Here is a 20,134-nt window from a genome sequence, read left to right as displayed (position 1 = left end):
GGCAGCCCTTTTCTGCCACATCTCGCCGCAACCTGTCCGAATGGCGTACCGCTGATGACAGACCGATCTGCTTCCACTGCTGTCGCATCGGCCACGTCGCCCGTCACTGCCGCAACCGATGGCCACCGCTTCTCGGACTTACGCCTCCACTTATTCCCGCGCCTTTGGACCTTCTGTACCCTATGCCACACGCCATGAACCCACTGCCGCAGATGCCCCTGCTCCGAACCTTCGCTACAGCCGCTCGCCCTCACCTCGATGCCATCAGTCTCGTTCGGCCAAACCCCGCCGCTTCTCTTCGCCGCCTATCGCCCCCCCCCCCCCCCCCCCCGGACCCAGCCGGAAAACTAGGCACTGCAGCTTCTGGAGGTGAAGCTGCGTTGTCAACCCTGCCCTCAAATCCTCTGCTCACGTTACCTACTAAGCGAAACCTTCTTGTCGTTGACGTTGACCGTTATCCTGTCACAGTACTCATCGATACAGGAGCACATCTTTGTATTATGAGTGCTGTCTTCCGACGACGACTGAGCAAGCTCCTCACCCCAGTGTCGGCACGCGTCGTCCGCGTTGCAGATGGCGGTACTGTGCCTATCATCGGCATGTCTACGGCACGTGTCAGCATCGCCGGCCGCCACACTCCTGTCCTCTTCACCGTAATTGCTCATTGCCCCCACGACCAAATTGCACGAATGCGATCAAGGAAAGTGTTTTACTTCCCCAATCGGGCGGTCTTGCCCAGAAAAAATTATGCTCGCTTGCTGATGCTGAATTTTTGAATACGACGTCGACCAACTGTGACATCAACCCAATTGGCGGGATTTATTTTCCTGCATGCTGCAAGGCATGCAGAATTGTACTTATTCGTGTTGCAGGTTTAGATACCTGTACTGGTTTATGCAAAAAATTATCAGGACGTCGCGCACCAACATCCTTTGAACGCCATCTCGGCTGAAGAACAGTTGATGATTAGTGATTTACTCCTTGTAGTCGGCATAAACTGGCCATTGCGCTGCTGCGATTTGACTCCTTGTGCTTTTTGTCTCCGAGGATGGCGAAAGCAAAAGTGAAATGCGATGATCGCGATACTCCAGAGCAGCTCAAGCGACAAATGGGACACCTTATCAAGAACGAGCCGCGGCCGAATCCCCGTATATTTGTGGATGCGGGTAAACTAAATTGACATCACTCATATCGGTCAATCTCTTTACACATAAGATATTACCAATCAGTACTGACTTTAGAAACACACCGGCGTTGTATCGAACGCATGATAGGTGTGTTCGGTTCGTCTGTACTTCCTAAACTTCAGGAAGCACTCGAACTTATTTACTTTTTAAATCAATGCAGTCAACATACATTTGCCTGTCATCCTTTTCTATAGACGGTGCACATCTGGTTCATCACAGCTTCATGGTCGCATCCGCACTTGCACGACGCGTACGGTGCAGGTCTATTGCAGAAACTGCAGAGCTCGTTTTCGCACGATAACGGGATAACACTACATTAGACGGAGTTATAGTTTACAAAGCTACAGAGCGAATGGGATGGAGTCTAGGCTAGTTGATTGAAAAATCATCAACCTTGGTTAGGAGTCCCCTTTTGACGGTTTTATCGAGGGCGCCTTGATGTTGCGCTCACAGCGCTGTCTATCGTTCTGCACCATGCTGATATGTGCAATCACGCTGGAGAGCGCAAAGTGAACGTGCTGGTGACTACAATTGGCAACTCTTCGCGTTTTCTTGAGAGGTGTGAACAAGTTGTTGCGATTGGTAGTACTTTATATTGCCGTTACTAAGCTTATAACTTGAACATAACTGCAATATTGAACAACGATTGGCCTAGAGGCTCTGCCGCAACTCAGCTCATGGTCGAAATAGTAGGTGAGTCAAGTGTGGACATTGTGGATAATTAACATGCGTGCAATGTGCTATTAGTCTATGTCCTGCCTTCAGCTCTATCAGAGTAATGCTCGCTTTTCAACAATTGGAGGTGTCTCCCTATGTCATACGGTATGTCACACCAGCGTAATCCAGTCAAAAGCAGCCAACAAACACTGACAACAAGGACAACGTAGGAGAAATTACTTGTGCCTAATAAATTAAATAAACGATAAATTAATGAACATGAAAGTGGATGAAAAACAACTTGCCGAAGGTGGGGACCGAACCCACAGCCTTCCATTTCGCCTGCGATGCTCCACCAATGCAGCTACCGTGGCGCCGTTTGCCCATCCACTTTCTTGGGTATTTATGTTTCCTAGTAGAAACCTGCGAGCGTTAGCGAGCGCCACCACTCACAGACTCTGGCGGCGGACATGGAACGTCCTTTCTGCCGCGGGCGTTACGAGATCGTGAAGGTTGTGGGTTCCATAATCTTCAACCACAACCCACAACCTTCGCGAAATGCGAAGGCAGTGGGCTCGTTCCCCACCTGCGACACGTTGCTTTTTCATTCACTTTCATTTACATTAATTTATCGTTTCTTTATTTCATTTAATAAGCACGAGTAATTTCCCCTGTTGTCCTTGGTGTCAGTGTTTGTTGGCTGTTTATATATATATATATATATATATATATATATATATACACTGAAGTGTACAGTGGTCATAGGGCCCCCTCGGTGGAAACCGAGGATGGACTAGGGCCATCAGGCATGTAGGCTGGACAATATCAACGCGATATCAACGCAGCTACCTGATAAGTAAATGGCAATTCTTTGTGGGCCTTCTATTGCTAAGTTGTGTGATGCTGCGAAGCAGCTCAGTCGGTTTTCTGTGACCATGTTCGTCCGATGAGAAGAGCTGTTGAATCCGTCGCGACTCAGAGTCAGTGCTGCGCCGTAGTACCAGCCACGTGAGGGTGTTGTACTGATCACGGGCGTAGGATCTAGCAAAATGTCGCGGACAGAAGCTTTGATATTACTAATAAAAAAAATCGGGCCCCCCGGTTAAACCCCTTCCTTCGCGTTTACAGCATAATCTAGATAGTTCATCCAGGTAATCCAGGTAACTAGCGAAGCTCCGAGGAAGTTGGTTTTGCTAGCTTTTAAAATTTTTGTGGTAGAATTTCCTGAGCACTGTCTAACTGGAACGAAAGGACCATTAGATTTAAGCACTTAATAAAATTACCTGGCGATAGTGATTGCCCATATGCCACAATCAGCCAGATGCATGAGACGCGTTGAAAGAACATGCGCAATCTTAGTTCTCGAGTGGTGCCTGTGCAAGAGCACCTCACCGGCTCGAGAGAGCTTAGACATGAACTATTCTCCGCAACAGCAACAATATTTTCAGAAGTAATCCAGCGCTCGATGCATGGCGTTGGCCATACAGCTTCCCGGCAAGATTCGTAAGCACAGGAGAGCCCATGTGTACTGGAGGCGACCGGGACACAGGGCGTGCTTGCCGAACAAAAATGAAGAAACTTTCAAGCGGTTTGTCGGTACATGTTGTTATCATAATACGTCCTCGGTCTACTTCCACCAGAACGTTGGTTGCTAATCATTGTAATGTCGAAAGACATTTCGCCAGAATAAATTTAATGTGCACGAATGAAGAAATAGATGGCCTCGGCTATTCGCACAAGCTGGCCGACTCTAATACCCACCTTTCATTCATATCCCAAGTTCGCCATATTTGCCGATTTCCTCGCGGTGCACCTCATGGAAACAAAACCCTCTGTATGTAAACGGGACGAAGCTGATGGAGTTCAGTCCTTTCTATTCATGCTGTCAATTTAGAGCCGACGCTTGTCTGCAACCGCAGCGCTGGAGTTCACAGAGTCTCCAGTGCTAGAGGGGCACTCTACATTCTCGTGTAAAGTTATTTTTCCGGCCAAATACAGCCAGTGGTAGTCTGTTGACCTTGAGTCACCTGACATCGCCGCCATCACAGACGGAGGACATTCCAACCACACAAATTCGATATCACAACGTCACAATTCCAAGTTTCCGCCCGGAGAAACGGCGATCAGCACGTACCACTGCGAAGAGGACAGCGGCGCGGCGGGCTCATTCGAGGCACCGTTGCTTCCTTGCCGATAAAAAGGTAATTAGGAGAGGCTCAAGCTAGGGTACCTAAACTTGTCAAGCTGAACACATCGCTGTCAGTGTTCTTGTTTGCTCAGACAACTCATCACAATGTTGTGCTTGTTTTTCGATTAGCATTATTTACCGACATCAGACGTTTTCAGATTATCTATCTGTATGCATACATGCATGCATGCATGCATATATATATATCAACGCAGCTACCTGATAAATAAATGGCAATTCTTTGTGGGCCTTCTATTGCTAAGTTGTGTCATGCTGCGAAGCAGCTCAGTCGGTTTTCTGTGAACAAGTTCCTCCGATGAGAAGAGCTGTTGAATCCGTCGCGACTCAGAGTCAGTGCCGCGCCGTTGTACCAGCCACTTAAGGGTGTTATAGTGATCATGGGCGTAGAATCTAGCAAAATGTCGCGGACCGAAGCTGGAGTGGTCGGCTCAAGCGCACTCATGACATTGTCGTACTTGGCCGCCTGAGATCTGACTTGGTGACGGCAAAACTGCGCTTTAATGTGGCCGAAGGAAAGTTCACACTCCGAGGGCCTGAAATTGGGAGGTTCGAGTGTTGCGACGGAAGACATTCGGTTTTCTTCAAGACGTCGTTGTTGGGCGGCCGGTTCCATGGCGTAGAGAAGAAACTTGGTAGACGTATACAGTTGTGATGTGGGTGTCACGTCCGGCTCACCAACTTGTAGGAACAGAATGCCCACGAGGAATCGCAGCTTATTTATCACGTGACTGCCTTGATGCCCCGGCTACCATCGTCGAACCTATATGCCTATGGCACTAGTCCTGTCTCTTCTTCCACCGAGGGGGCTCTATAAAGTACTGTCCACTACAATATATACCCTCTCAAGCGGGCACTGTGGCCAAAGTTGTCTGCGAGTTTTGACCAATAGCTTAGTGCTCATGGTCGGGATGCGTTCGTCGTGTTTTTTTCGTCGTCATTGCAGTTTTGCCATCCGGCTCTCGTCATGCCGTCGGTGTCATGCCATCGTTGTCGTGCATTCGTTGTGACACCTCCGTGACGATGCCCGTCCTGGCTGTTCAGTCGTCGTTATACCATATTGGTGGTCAGGCCCTTTTTATGCCGTCGTCGTCATGCTTTGTACTTTGACCGAGTAGTGCAAGTTGTGCAATAGCTTGGGCCCCTGGGTACATCCTCGTGGTCGCAATTCCGTCGTGGTCGTTGTATCGTCGTCATTCCAGCTTTATAAGCCGACTCTCTCCATGCCATCATCCTCACGCCATCGTCGTGATGCAGGAGTCATGCATTCTTTCTCACGTCACCATCGTAGAGCCATCATGGTCATGCCATTGTCGTAATTTTAACTTTGTTATCCGACTCTCATCCTGCCGCCACCGTCCCGCAATTGTCGTCACACAGTCATCGCTGCACCATACTGCTGTCATGCCATCGCCTTCATACAGTCGTCGTCATGCAGTCATCATACATCGTCGAATGCCATCGCGGTCGTGTCACCCTCATTATTTCAACTTCAGCACGTTACTCTCATCACGCAATCAGCTATTATCGTCGCACAGTCGTTGCCATATCATTGTCGTGATGCCGGCATCGTTATAGCGCGTTCGTCGATCCATCGACATCATTTTTTGTTCGTCATTCTTTCGTAAAGATGATGTCGTTCAATCCTGATCTTGACGTCGTTTTCATGCCATCGTGAACAGACAGTCGCTATCACCATTCCCTTGCCGTACCGTCGTCGTAATGCCGTCGTGGCCGTGCTATCGTCTTTTTTCCAGCTTCATCATGCAGTTGCCCTCATAGTATTACCGTCACGCCATCGTCGGCGCGTACTAGTCGTCATCTCATCGACCTCAAATCATCGTCCGGCTGTGATCGTTATACCATTGCCATCATTTAGGAATTGACATACCATTGATGTCATGCCGTCACTGTTACACTCCATTTCTTTGACCCCGCAAGTGCAACAGCCAAGTTGGACGATATCGGAGAATGACGCATATAGCCGAAGGAACGAAAGTTTCATAATGACCACTACACATGTCAAATAAACGTGACTTCAGGAATGCGGTGCGTCAATGCATTGCTCGAATGCTACATACATTTATCGTCGACTGTAATCTAGGTCGTCCTTCAAAACGCACTTGCTTTGATTGCATTGATAAGTGCAAATATCAACCTCTTCAAATAACTGCTATAGTTGATGTGTTCGCCTATGTGCTTTTCAACCGGTCGTACAATTTTATGACCTCAGTTCATACCTGTGGTAATTAAAAATTGCCTTCATCAAATTCTGATAAGAGGCCCTCCCGCAGTTTACCTTTCGGAGCTCCTCCTGAAAATGCATCGCTTTTGATTTACGTATTGTGCGTGAGATTGTATTTACACAGCTGAAACTCGATTGAACGAAGTAATGAACACATTCGAATTATTTCGTTAAATCGGGCAGTTCGGAAAATCAAGTAAGGGATTTTTTGGCCCTTCGGAATCTAAAACTGTAACGTAGCGACATCAAAAAGGTACCGCAGCGTTGTATTTGCCTCTAACCCACGCCTGCGCGTGTAAAAAGACCGCGAGGGCGGCCCAACTACCACCACCCCTAGCGCCATCTGGTACCTAAGAGTGCTAGCGACTGCTGAGTCCGTTGTCTCCTGCATGGGTGTGGCGTGCAGCCTCGTCAAAATAAAGCTAGGGCCGTGACCAGGGTGTATAGATGTTTAAATGCGATAGCGTTAGAGCGCATGCGCCAAGAAAAACCCGTCTGCGTCAAAATGAGAAACAAATCTGTATTTATTACAGATTTATTTCTGGAAAATTTTTGCTAAATCGGGTTTAATGCAAGCTAGTTTCGTTAATTCCGGTTGATGACAACATTCAACCTTGTGATTACTTGCCAGGGAAAGGAAATTTCTTCATTAGATTGGGACCTTCCTAAAACAGGTTTCGTTAGATCGAGTTTTTTGTATAAAAAGAAGTCATTGTGATTTGAGTTCTGTCACCGTCTTCACTTATTTCATTTCAGAGAACGCTCCGTATGGTGTACGTGTCAACTCAATCAAGTAAGAGCATTATGCAGTCTGTCGCTGGATTTGCGCAATCCACTCTCTCCTGTTTCAAGGTTTCCCTACAGACAATGACTAACACAGTTACTATAAACGTTTTGCTGATCGTACTGCACTGTGGAAATTGATCTTATACGAAGCAATTCGCAGGTAGCTTGTGATCCTGCATTTTGATCCTGGTGCGACGCGAGCGTGTGAGTGATGACAACAGCAACGCGACGACGACGGTGAAGGAGATAGAATAGCGACAATGGCACGAATGATTTTTTGTACGCCACCGAAGAAAGAATATGGTGCTGCACTGAACAGGACTTTAATGTCCTGCTATGTTTACGTTTCTGCTGTACATCGCTCATACGCAACGCCTAAATTTAAACACCAGATTAGGCGTACGCCCCGTATTAAATGCCGACACAACGATGTTAAAGGCTATCAGTGATGCTCGTGGTGGTAACAATGATTATGAAAGGCGTATGCCATATACATGCGGTAATCTATTATGTAAGAATAAAACAAAATCATCCTTGATGATTGGCCAGCGATAGGTGTATGTCCAGTGGCCCAAGATAGGGTGGCATAAATATTACAAACAAAGAAAATGAAGGAAGTATATAGGAATATCTTCATCCTCATTATCATCAGCCTATTTTTATATCAGCGGCAGAATGAAGGTCTCTTCCAGTGATACCCAAATAACCCGGTGTTGCGCTAACTAATTCGAAGGTGCGCCTTGCACATTTTCTAATTTCCGCACACCCCAAAACCTTCTGCTGTCTTCAACTGCACGTCCCTTCTCTTGGAGCCCATTCTGTATTTCCAATTTTCCACCGCTTGTTCGCCCCACGATTCACATGACTTACCCCGCTTCATTTTTTTCTTCTAATATAAGCCTATCGTTTGACTCAATTTCGTGTATGATCCAAACCTCCCTGTTCTTATCTCTTATAATTACACCTTACAGTTTTAGTGGAAAGCTTCCTTATTAACGTCTCAGTTTCTCCTCATGTGTTAATAAGATAGGTCCTGCTACCAAAACGTTGGCCAGCCTTTCTGAGGAACCTTGTGATCACGGTCTTCTGTGAGCACTTCACTTGAATGAATGGGCTCCTGGAGATACTCTAGGGAGTGAGCGTCAATTAATTATTTTTTGCTCGCCAGGCTTTGGAAGATTACCTTTGTGTTGTGCTCATTAATATTCGACGTTACTCTTACATATTCTTCGTTAGGGTCGACAATAATTTCTTAAAAGTCGTCTCCAGCCAACTGAAGTATGTTCGCCGTGTATCCGTTGGATAGCCGGCGTCTATCCGCAAATCTAATAGCCTGATTATTTATTCTAACCATGTAGTGAAAAGCATAGGGCAAATTGAGTCTTCCTGGCTGACCCCTCTCTTGATATGTATTTTCCTACTCGCCTTGTGGAGATTTATGGTGACTGTGAAATCAGCACCTATTTAGGAAGACATTTATGCATCCTTCATGTACTCCTTGATCACGCAATACGTGTTTGACTGGTGCTATCCCTACTGGATCAAACACCTTTCTCATAACCTATGAAAATCTTTTTTTAGAGGTTGCTTGAGCTGCCCAGATTTCCAATTTACCTGATTTTTGATGGAGGTGAGTCATCGTAGAATACCTCTTTTTGAAGACGGCATGCTCTCTTGGTTGATTGGGCAAGTGTTGCTTTGATAATCTTGGGAATTACCTATTGCATATTTTCTACAATACTGAGAGCAACCTAATGGGCCTGCATTTCTTCACTTCTTTAAAGTCTCCCTTCTTCTGGATTATTATAATGTTCGAATTCTTTAATGTCTCTGGTACAGCTGCAGTCACGATGCAATTGCATGAAGGGCTGCGAACTTTTCAAGCTTAATGTCTTGTCCATATTTGATTATATCGACTGTTATTTGATGTTCTCCTGGCCTTTTCGTAGCGACGTGTGTCGAAAAGTCTTTCAAAATTCCTCGCTAGTTACACAAAGAGCCTCTCTGTCCAGTTCGTCACCACTTCCAATGAAGGCTAGGTGGCTGTTTCAAGTACTGTACACCTCAGTATAGAAAACTTCCGCTGCCTTTATTAAGCTATCAAAATTGCTGATGGCATCACTCTGCTGATCTTCCGCTAAATACACCTTGCCCTGCCCGATAGCACGTTTTCTTCTCACGGATGCACGCTGTGTCCTTTTTTTACTGCTTCTTTAATCATTCGTACCCTTGTAGTTTCGAGTATCACTTAGTTTCTGTTGTTTATCAGCTTTGGCCCTTCAGCAAATTCTGCGATTTCTTGAGCTAGGCACGTTCATGCGCTATCGTTTCTTTATTATGTTGTTTGTTACTTTGGGAGGGCTTATCTGGTGCCTTAGTTCCAAGTTCAATTTCTTCATCTCAAATCGACCTACTTAGAGGTTCACAAAATACATAAGCGTTATTTTCATGTGGCTGTTCCAGAGCTACATATTTGTTTTCGAGCACAAGCATGAATTCATCTGGTATTACCCTGACTGCGTCTAGTTTTATCTGTTTTTTACTTCTTTTGCTCTTTCGTTCTTGTGATCTCTCTCTTGCTCTAACCTGTGATCACTGCCGTTTGCTATACCTTACACTTTTACAAGTTGTACTAGGCTGGGACGGGCAGTGTATGAAACCTGCTTCCTGCTTTGTTTCTATATTAAAGCTTGTGTGGCTCCAATTTCTTTTACGGCGCTTCCCGAAGTCGGTATTCATTATTCCGTGTCAATTACATTCCCCTGAATTTGACAGTATCTCTCCCCTACTATTTCTGAAGCATAGTTGCCGATCGCGTGTTCTTAGCCGAATTTCTTGCAACTTTCACATTAAAGTCAGCAATGCATACAGTAGATTGAATTATTCAGTATACCTCACTCTTTATGCAACACATAAAAAAAACTGCTCTATTTCTTCATTTCATGACTGGAGGTTGGAGTGTGGGCTTGTAATACATTTAGTTAACATAACCTATTTAGCTTTATTACGACGGTGGCCACGCTCTCGATAACACTGTAGAGTTCCTCAATGATGCCCGCCATGTCCATATGATTTAGAAACCCTACCTCGTAGTTCCTCTTATCTGGAAAAAATCTGCCGCAGAGGACGGACGTGGCCGTTATTCAGCACTGTCTAAACCTCACCAGTCCTAACCTTCCGAGGGAATCTAGGGCTCCCTAAGCATAGAACATGATGTGCTATTTTGGTGAGAGGTCTTTGTGTTTTAGAGATACTTGGTCGGTGAAAATTCTCTGCTGTGTAAACCGGACTGTCAAGTATCACAAGCCAGAACTGTGCAATCGAATGTGATAAATACTAAAAGGCGTCGTACATCGCGCGCTTTTCGATTAACCTGTTTGTGTGCCTTGGGAACATACATATTGTTACGCACTGAGCGTGCATTATATGTACAGGTTTTATTCGTGATCTATTTCTACATGACACACAACAGATTCGAGCTCATTCACACTAAATTGGCGGTCACATCACACCATGCTAACTGGCTTAGCGTACGAAGAGGCTCCAGGAATTCCCTAGGTAGCGCTTTTGCTTAAAATATTGTGTGCCTAATACGTTATGTTTTGTCATATTTTACAAGTTTGTGCGGGCTTAATAAGGCTTGTAGTACATTTGTGCGCACATGTACTAGCGTCATGTGTGGCTAGCCACATGGATGGCTAGCAATTGCGCACATGTATGTTTCAGTAATTTTGTCCTTATGAGTGAAGAGCACAGTGCACTCAACATAACGCTGTCAAGGCAATGTCTTCCTTTCCTAATTGCCTCATGCCACGAGGTTAAGCGCTGGTCGAGCTGGTGCGTGATCAACAGAATAAAAAACAGCGCAAGAAATGCACACACAAACAAAAACAAGCTGCGCACTGGACGGATGCAGGAGATCTTCGGTTTAGCATTTCGGTCTGTGTAGTTTTTGTTTCTTGTTCACCCGTTTACTTCCGTGATTTTCACGTTACGCAAAAACCTGGACCCCAGACCAAAAGAGCCTGTGTTGTGGTTCAGCTGCGCTGTAAGCATTTGACAGTGGCGGTACTTATTACCTCCCATGTGATACTTTGTCACCCTTATCCCCTCAATCGTAGCAACTGCTGCAAAGGAAACCCATACGGGTTCCTTGAAAGAAAACCCTCGCAGTTGAACAAAAATGCATCCTGGTCCGGGGCTCGAACCTGGGGCCACCGCCTTTCCGGGCCGCTGCTCTACCGTCTGAGCTAACCTGGCGGCTAGCAGATGGCAGGGTGTAGCCGAATTCGTCAACACCTCGAGAAAAGGCAAGAGCTTGAAGTAATGGTTCTTCAGAAACCCGAAATTTGGACAGAAATAATACATAAAGACTTCTGTCAACCAAAGGACCAGGCAGGATTTCGTGAAGGCTACTCAACAATAGACCATATTAACACTACCAATCAGGTGGTAGAGAAATGTGCGGAATATAACCAACCCTTATATATAGCTTTCATTGATTACGAGAAAGCGTTTGATTCAGTCGAATCCTCAACAGTCAGGGACGCATTACGGAATCAAGGTGTAGACGAGCCGTATGTAAAATACTGAAATATATCTATAGCGGCACCGCAGCCAACGTAGTCCTCCATAAAAAAGCAACAAAATCCCAAGAAAGAAAGGCGTCAGGCAGGGAGAAACAATCTCTCCAATGCTATTCACAGCGTGTTTGCAGGAGGTATTCAGAGACCCGCATTAAAAAAAAAAAAATAATGTTAATGGAGAATACCTTAGTAACTTGCGATTCGCTGATGATCTTGCCTTGCTTAGTAACTCAGGGGACCAATCGCAATGCATGCTCAGTGATCTGGAGAGGCAAAGCAGAAGGGTGGGTCTAAGAATTTTTCTGCAGGAAACTAAGGCAATGTTTAACAGTCTCGGAAGAGAATAGCAGTTTACGATAGGTAGCGAGGCACTGGAAGTGTTAAGGGAATACATCTACTTAGGACAGGTTGTGACCGCTGATCCGGATCATGAGACTGAAATAATCAGAAGAATAAGAATGGGCTGGGGTGCATTTGGCAGGCATTCTAAGATCTTGAACAGCAGGTTGCTATTATCCCTCAAGAGAAAAGTGTATAGCAGCTGTGTCTTACCAGTACTCACGTACGCGGCAGAAACCTGGAGGCTTACGAAAAGGCTTCTACTCAAATTGAGGACGACGCAACGAGCTATGAAAAGAAGAATGATGGGTGTAACGTTCGGATAAGAAAAGAGCAGATTGGATGAGGGAACGAACGCGAGTTAATTACATCTTAGTTGAAATTAAGAAAAAGAAATGGGCATGGGCAGGACGTGTAATTAGGAGAGAAGGTAACTGATGGTCATTAAGGGTTACGGATTGGATTCCAAGGGAAAAGAAGCGCAGCAGGGGGCGGGAGAAAGTTAGGTGGGCGGATGAGATTAAGAAGTTTGCAGGGACAACATGGCCACAATTAGTACATGACCGGGGTAGTTGGAGAAGTATGGGAGAGATCTTTGCCCTGCAGTGGGCGTAACCAGGCTGATGATGATGATCATGATGAATGAATACAGGAAAAATCAGACATCCACCCAATCGCAGCAATTGCTACCAAGGACTTCGCCCTGCCATCTGGAAGCAGCCTGGTTAGCTCAGACGGTAGAATGGCTGCGTCCGAAAGGCGGTAGCTCCAGGTTCGAGTCCCGGAACGGACTTGTTTTTCTTCAACTGCGAGGCTTTCCTTTCAAGGAACCTGCATGAGTTCTCTTTAGCAATTTGCGCGATTGGGTGGATGTCTGATTTTCCCTTTATTAATTACTTCTCTCCAGCTTCCGTGTTCCCGCAGATCTATAAGGTTAAAACTGAAGAAGTTCTAATTCTTGTTAATATGGAAACTTTGTTACGGCTCTCAGGGTATTCAAGTTCACCACTCTCAATATTGCGGTAAAGCGTCCAGTGGGAATGTTGCAGTCCTGTAGAGCATGTTCGAGAAAACATATATGATTGAGCGGCGTCTACCTTCTAAGCTTTAGTGAAATAATTTATATGCCACAGAATAAAATATGTGACATCGAGAAATATGAATCAAACACACAGGCACGGTCCGATTGCAGTATGGATGAATTGCTAGTTTAACATAGCGTGCTGACCCTGAAACGAGACCACCGCGGTGGCGCAGGCGTCGTCAGCAAAACTCACGCCCAGTGATGGCTAGAAAAAATCTTTCCAGCGTCCATAGCAAACCACGCCGTAGTTTAAGTAAGCTAAACACCACAATTTAAAAAGAAAAGTATTTACGCAGTTCAACAAAAAAGACAGAATGCTACCTTGGCTTGATTGTATATGTCTTCATATTTTCGTTACTTCAGTACCACGGCACTCTCGCACCTTTGGTGTGTTGAGGCAGCATGTCAGAGCAATAGTGGCCAGCTGCCTGCCTTTAAGACCAAGCAATACATCACATATGCAGTTTAATGACCGCTTGTGGTGACGTGGGCGGAGTGTGTTCAAAGTGGATCATGGTGCGCGTAGTAGTCGTGTATGCTAGGAGTGTTTACGTGTTGACACTCACTAGCGCCGCCACGGAGCGCTGGCCAGATAGGGTTCACTGTAGCAGAGGCGGCTCCTCTCTGTATAGGACCCCAGGATGCAGCTTCATCTTCTCGTTGCTGTCCTGACATTTCGAACAGTACCAGTGAATACAAAATACATTTATATGATTGGGTATTAGCAGCATCTGCTGTGCTTCGATAACTTGCCGAATAAAAGATCTCCATGGACATGTTTGTGCGCAAAACTTGACAGCCCACAAGCTCGCCCACCAAAAAACTGAATTTTTTCCGAATTCGGACGCACCAACCTAACCCGGCGAATGTATGGAAAAATTTGGAAAGCCAAGTATGGACGGCTGTCCTCAATCCCAAGTTACATTATTAGGCACAGAAGAAAATGGGCACTATCATGGAATTGCTGGTATGTAGAAGTCATGGCATCAAACAACCCCGTTTCACATTAAGTAGGGCTGCGTCGGGTTGTTCGCATCCCTTGTATCGCCATGTGTCTCGAGAAGGAGCGAAGAATAACTGGGCCCATCTTCTGGCGGAGTCCCCGCACTTACATTATTTTTCATCCGTAGTCGTTATTACGTAGCACAGTACTACGTTGACCACATAGCAAGGCCTTCGGCAATCGCATCGAGGCCGTGATATGGGCCGCATCGGCTATAACTGGGTGCCTCGAATGCAGAGAGGCGCGAAGCTATCCAGCCACCCAAGGCTTCGTAAGCCCGGAGTGCGGTTCTGATCAGGCGTGCGAATGTGCAAGTCAACGTGCTTCCAATGACGCAATCAGAAAAGAAACCAGCGGATGCAAAGAATGAACTATTTTCGAGAAAGGTGTTACATGGGTTGGTAAAGAGCGAATGAATTATAGGGCTGACAGAGTTGATAATGGAGAAATGCAGACAAATGAGGTGGAATTTCATACTGAAGTTTATTTATTAGCCAATGAGAAAGATGCCCTTTGTGCCCCGCATCGCCTTTCGCGCAAGTGTGCAGGCGACGTGCGAAATGGGCGAAAATGACAGGCACAGTGACATAAAACTTATGTGTTTTTTCTTTGCAGCCCGGGTCGTATCAAGACGTTGATTGGGAAAAGACCTGAGCTCAGCGTAGAGCAACACATGGAGGTACGTCGCATAAATAGTAGTGTAATGATCGTAATAATAATAAAAAACGCGGCAGAATTCGTGCATCCTGCCAGATTGTCTGGTGTGCTCTAAATATACTCGTACTAAGTGTTTTCTTGCGTATAGAGTAGCATTTGATGTTAGAAGCAGCATTGTGTCTGTGATTAAAATTATGAGATGTTACGTGCCAAAACGTGTGTCTGGTTAAAGGCGTTCCAAGAGTGCACAGCATGACTGACGCGTGAGAAATTGACTTAAGAAACGTCAGTTCACTTGAAATAATATTTATGGCTGCAATTCTTGTATAATAAGTTTCATCTTGAAGCCCCTTTAACCATGGGCAACATGTTGAATCTGATATTGAATGTGACTGTGTATGCACAGGGTTAAATTTTCTAACTGCATCTGATTTGTTTCTTTCTTGTGTCTCTTCTTTATTATTTCTTTTTTTATTTATTCGTTTTACTTTCAGGGCCGCAGGCATTGTAGAGGGGAGTGGTAGAAAGTATGATACATAGTAAACAACAAACGCTGTGACAGAAAAAAAAATTGATAGAAAAGTTTCCTGTTATACCATATTGCCTGCGGTCATAAAGGTAAACAAAAAAATGCAAGAGTTCTTGGTAATACAATGTCAGTTAAAGTTTTAAGAACAAAATCACCGACGATTGCGACACTCCCTATTGCAAAATTTCAGCGCAGCTCTATGCGTGTTTTCATCTCGCGACATATTGGCTGGTGTATAAAATGGTTCTCGTGCGGCAAGCTGCAAATGGAGAGAAGTGCGGCGCCAGTGCCTCGCTGACCAGGAGATCGCGAGAGCCGCGGGGCCAGCGCGTGGGTGACGCGTAGGCGCGATTCGCAGAAGCCGCCGCAATAGAAACTTGCCAGACGACGCGTGCTACGCTGGCGCCATCTCGCAGCCACCGTTCTCGCACTAAACTTTTCTCCTCACGCTTTCACCGTGCCTTCCTCCGTTTTCCTATTCGCGCCACTTCTCTCTCATAGCATTTTTCATTCCCCGCTGCGCTCTCATCGTTTGTTCAGCTCATTCGCTGGGTTGCGCCGACGATCGCCGTAGGAGCCGGCGAGAGCTGCGCTCTAAAATGGTGCTATCCTTTATAGCTGCAATATCACTCATAAGGTTGTTCCGGTCAATACAAGTACGAATTGAAAAAGACAGGGAAAAATGTTTTGTGCGATATATTTGAGCTCCCACGTATTAGGACAGTGACAGTGATGCATGATGTGGTCTCGCAAAAATAAAAAAAAAAAAAGAAACCTGTACATGCAATGTAGGACCAATAAAGCCTGCGAAAGTGTGCTAAACGTACAATCTGACGGCGAAAAGACGGCAAAGCAAAGCTGAGATTAGATTTCAGTAATATAGTGCCCGTAGTATCGCTATAAATTCACCAGAAAAAATAGAAGTGTGGCAAACAAAGTCAACGCGAGCGAGGCGAAGAGCGACGTACGTGGTATATGCATCTGTGTGTACTAATATTGGTGCATCAAAGATGCTGCTATTTTGCAGAATTAATTTCGCATTGTTTTCTTCGTACCATTGTCAGACCCTATATTATTTTCCAGACCACCTGTTTCGTTTTGCAGAGTGCAACTTTTTGTTCGTTTTCTTACGCCCATCTGTACATACGTTGTGTCTTTTGCGCAGACTTTTGTTGACATCATATTTGTACACGTTACAAAAGACGTTACCGATTATAATTAGGATTAACTTATCTCAATATACAACTGATTCCAGTTACCAATTGCTTTCATGCGAAATCAACTGAAAGATTAACTAACCTACAGCTTACTGTAAAAATAATTTCCTCCGTACTTTTATTAACGTTGCATGAATAGAGTAAGTACATCAAGCTGACCTGTCTATTCCAGTGTGTCCTCTGTAGTCCTTAACCCGTTGTTTATCATCACTAACAGTTGGTTTTCAAAATTTTCTTTGTTTATTTTCCTTCGTTTTCTTTTCGACGCACCGACACTGAAAACTTTCTCTATGTGCGCGCTGCATCCGCTGTTGATCTTCACCAACAGTTGGTTTTCAAATTTTTCTTTGGTTATTTTCCTTCGTTTTCTTTTCGACACATCTGGCAGCGACCCTGAAAACTCTCTCCATGTGCGCGCTGCATAGAAAGTCTGTGTTGTAACGGACCAACATGTTGCACGGAATATTGCGGCTACTGAGTGCCGCTATGTTCTGGTTCGAATCCTCTAGTAAGCACGGCGCCGAATTGTTGCTGGGGGTAAAGGAAGGCTCTCGCGGTAGGGCAAGTGAAAAACCTAAAAATCGTCCATAGATGATTCCGTGGTATCAACTTCGGAAGTGGCCGTCGTTACGAAGCCCTAGAAGATTCGTTGAAATTTGTTGGCCCGCGGCTGGTGGATCACCTTCCGGCGCTCTCTGGCTAATTGTAATGAATGCCAGCAAGCGTTCAAGTTCCTAGAAAATGTAGTCAAATGTGAAATGCAATCTAATATAAAGCTGCATATTATTCAGCCCTAGAATATAGGACTCGTGTATTACGACCGTAGATTGGAGTGTACAGAACTCACGCATAAATTAGATAGAAATCTACGCATTTAATAGCCAAAAACTGCTCTCGATATTAGATAGGCCACAGATGGCGCTAAGCGAAGAAATTGAAACTGACCATAATGAATATGACAGGAGGCTAAAAACGCTTTCAGTGAAGAGAGAGAACTTTATTGCAAGATAAAAGCTGAGAGGCTGCAAGAGAGGAGCGCAAATCCGCAAGCCTGCCATGTTTTCTTAACCGAAGGGTAGCTGCAGGACGCGGATCGTGAGAAGCTGGTAACTCAGGTATATGTTTTCCTCCTTTTTGGACACTGTTGGTTCCGCAAAATATAGGTGCTCTAAGCTGCATGGTCTGTTACAGCTTGCTTCGGTAAAACGTTACCGGTTTCACGTTGTCGGTTAGAGAAGTCATTGAACTACAGGGAGCATTACCGAATAAAGAAAACGATGGCTAAATCGCAAAATTATTATAAATCTTAATTTATTACAATAAATATTACATTTAATTTGCTACTTACAGGTCTGTTTAGCATGCTTTTTTATCACAGCGCCATGTGGGCCGATCCTGGAGTGACTGCAGTGTAGGGTAAAATTTAGTAAACATTCGACAGTGATTACTTTATTAACGCCCGTATAGGGTTCATTTTACCCACTATGAAACTAACTATCGCTTCTTCGCTAAGTGAGAACTACATTTTCGTACCTATTTAGAATCGTTAAGATGCTTGGCGACGCGAAAGGGTCGTTCTTCGCTCAAGAGATCACATGTGTAAACCAAGATCCCACGTGCGCCAAACCCATGTTACGTCGCCAGATGAACGAACAGAGTGAGTTTGTGCAATTTCTAATGGCGTAAGTAGGCAGTCTTGTTCGGGATGCCAAAAAAGTTTTAACAAATTCACATTTTTGACCTACACACTTTTATAAAGTAGGTATTTAGGATCGGAGGGCGCGCTCATGAAGTTACGGCGCAGATAGCCTAACTGATCAAGGTTAGGCTATCTACCTGTATCTGATCTGGTTAGGCTATCTGATAGTGATCAAGGTTGTTAATAGGATAATGGTCGTGAATTTACCATGACATATCTGAAGCTGTATCGACAGCCAAATATTCGTATGTGGTTTCTTTCCAGGGCAGCGTTGTTTAGGTGGTAAATAATTCTCGGGGTTCTGATGTAAATAACTATGAAATGTCGACAGCACATGTTAGTCTATCATACAGGTATCGTGCGAATATAACACACTTACCGATGTCCACCGCTGCATAGCTGCAAACAGCACCGTCATTATTTCTTTCATACTTAGCATGGCAAATCAGTTTCAGCGGAATCACGCAAACTGGAGGACGCATCATGAAATGAATAATTGTCACCGATCAGGATGTAGTATGAACCTACGAAGGAAAACCATATGGGATTCTCACAAACAAACATCACATTTGGGAACAAATTTTGCCCTCGTTAGGCATTTGAACCCGTGACCAACGCCTTTCCAGGACAGTCACTCTACCATCTGAGCTAACACGAAAGAGGCTAGCTGATCTCAGCGAGAATGTGAATTAATCGATAACTCGAAGAACAAGGAGACTGAATGTGACAAATCACTTCCACCAAATCCTGCAAGGCGGAGGATGCACCATAAAGGAAAGTTTGTCATCCATTCGAACGTAGTGCAAGCTACCAAGGAAATCCATACGGGTTCCTTAGAATAGATTTAAATATTTAAGTATATACATACCAAGGACTTCATACATAAGCAGCAACCAAGGTCTTTCAAATAATCTTGCGCACTGACGTCAGTCCCACTCCGATCTTTGACATTATATAAGCATCGGTGGCGTATCTTTGTAATCTCTACTCGCGGTATAAATTTTGAGAGAGAAGGAGACAGAAAACAGTTATTAGGAGTAAGCCTAGACTGGGTCTTCCGTTGTGACGGAGGCTAGCGCTTCCTGTCGCGGTATGGTCATGTGATGGGCCCTGAACATGGCAGCGAATGCGGGCCACGAGCAGGGTTCATAGACTCGGCGTAGACCCTGAGGAGGAGGGGCCCAAACTATCCCCCGCGGAAGGGAGGAGTAATGGGTGCTGGCGGGGGAACAGGTAAGGGTTTGAAATCAACTGAGACAGCCCTATTAAGTGTACGGAGTGCTAAAATACTGCCAACAGGCGTTACATGTGCGTGACCTCATCTGGATTTGATGCTATGGAGGATAGCATGATATGACAATGTTTGTATCAGCGTCTGTCGAGTAAGATCGCCACATGCGCACGAGAACCAAGGAGATGGAGAATGAAGAAGTCAGTGATTTACGGAAGTCTCTGAGCTGAGCGCGCACTTGTTTGAGGTGTTCTCCTCAAATTGCTCTTGGGGAACAGTTCGCTGGCCTTCTGATCACGTTGCTTGGTGAAGAGGTTTCGCGGATAAAGACATCCTTTATCCCGTGAGGGCCGGGGACCCATTCCTGCAGCACTCGCGAGTTGCGCATGGGACAGCATGTAGGTCTTCATAGTGGCATGTGTATGGTCAAAGAGTATGTTAAGCGCGAAGCCACAAAACGTCCTCTCAGCACTGCATTTCATGGTAATTATGCGAGTGAAGGGTTCAAGTAAGGAAATGGCTTCTGCGAGAGCCCATGTTCCGGCGTATTTGGCCGACCAGACCGCATTGTAATGCCTCGGAAATGTTGACAGGGGTACGACTACTAGTGCGGTGGTCTCCTCTGGTATGTGAACTCCATCCACGATAGTACACGGCATGGCCTTGGTTGAAGAGGTGTGCCGCTCTTGGTTCTGTTCCCAGATCCTT

The 20,134-nt window shown here is 45.3% G+C and overlaps 1 protein-coding gene across 1 annotated transcript in view; it reads left to right on the top strand.

Annotated features, from left to right (window-relative positions):
• LOC126525258 (uncharacterized oxidoreductase TM_0325-like) overlaps positions 1 to 20,134 on the top strand; it is a 60,663-nt gene that overhangs the window by 38,017 nt on the left and 2,512 nt on the right. Inside the window, exons 7-8 of the mRNA XM_072287296.1 lie at positions 7,052 to 7,088; positions 14,709 to 14,772. Of these exons, the coding sequence (XP_072143397.1) occupies positions 7,052 to 7,088; positions 14,709 to 14,772 (101 nt within the window). The remainder of the gene's footprint in view (positions 1 to 7,051; positions 7,089 to 14,708; positions 14,773 to 20,134) is intronic.

Source organism: Dermacentor andersoni, chromosome 3 (assembly GCF_023375885.2).
Source record: "Dermacentor andersoni chromosome 3, qqDerAnde1_hic_scaffold, whole genome shotgun sequence".
Lineage (NCBI taxonomy): Eukaryota > Metazoa > Arthropoda > Arachnida > Ixodida > Ixodidae > Dermacentor > Dermacentor andersoni.
The sequence above is the reverse complement of the archived record's forward strand: the minus strand, read 5'-3'. Positions and strand labels throughout refer to the sequence as shown.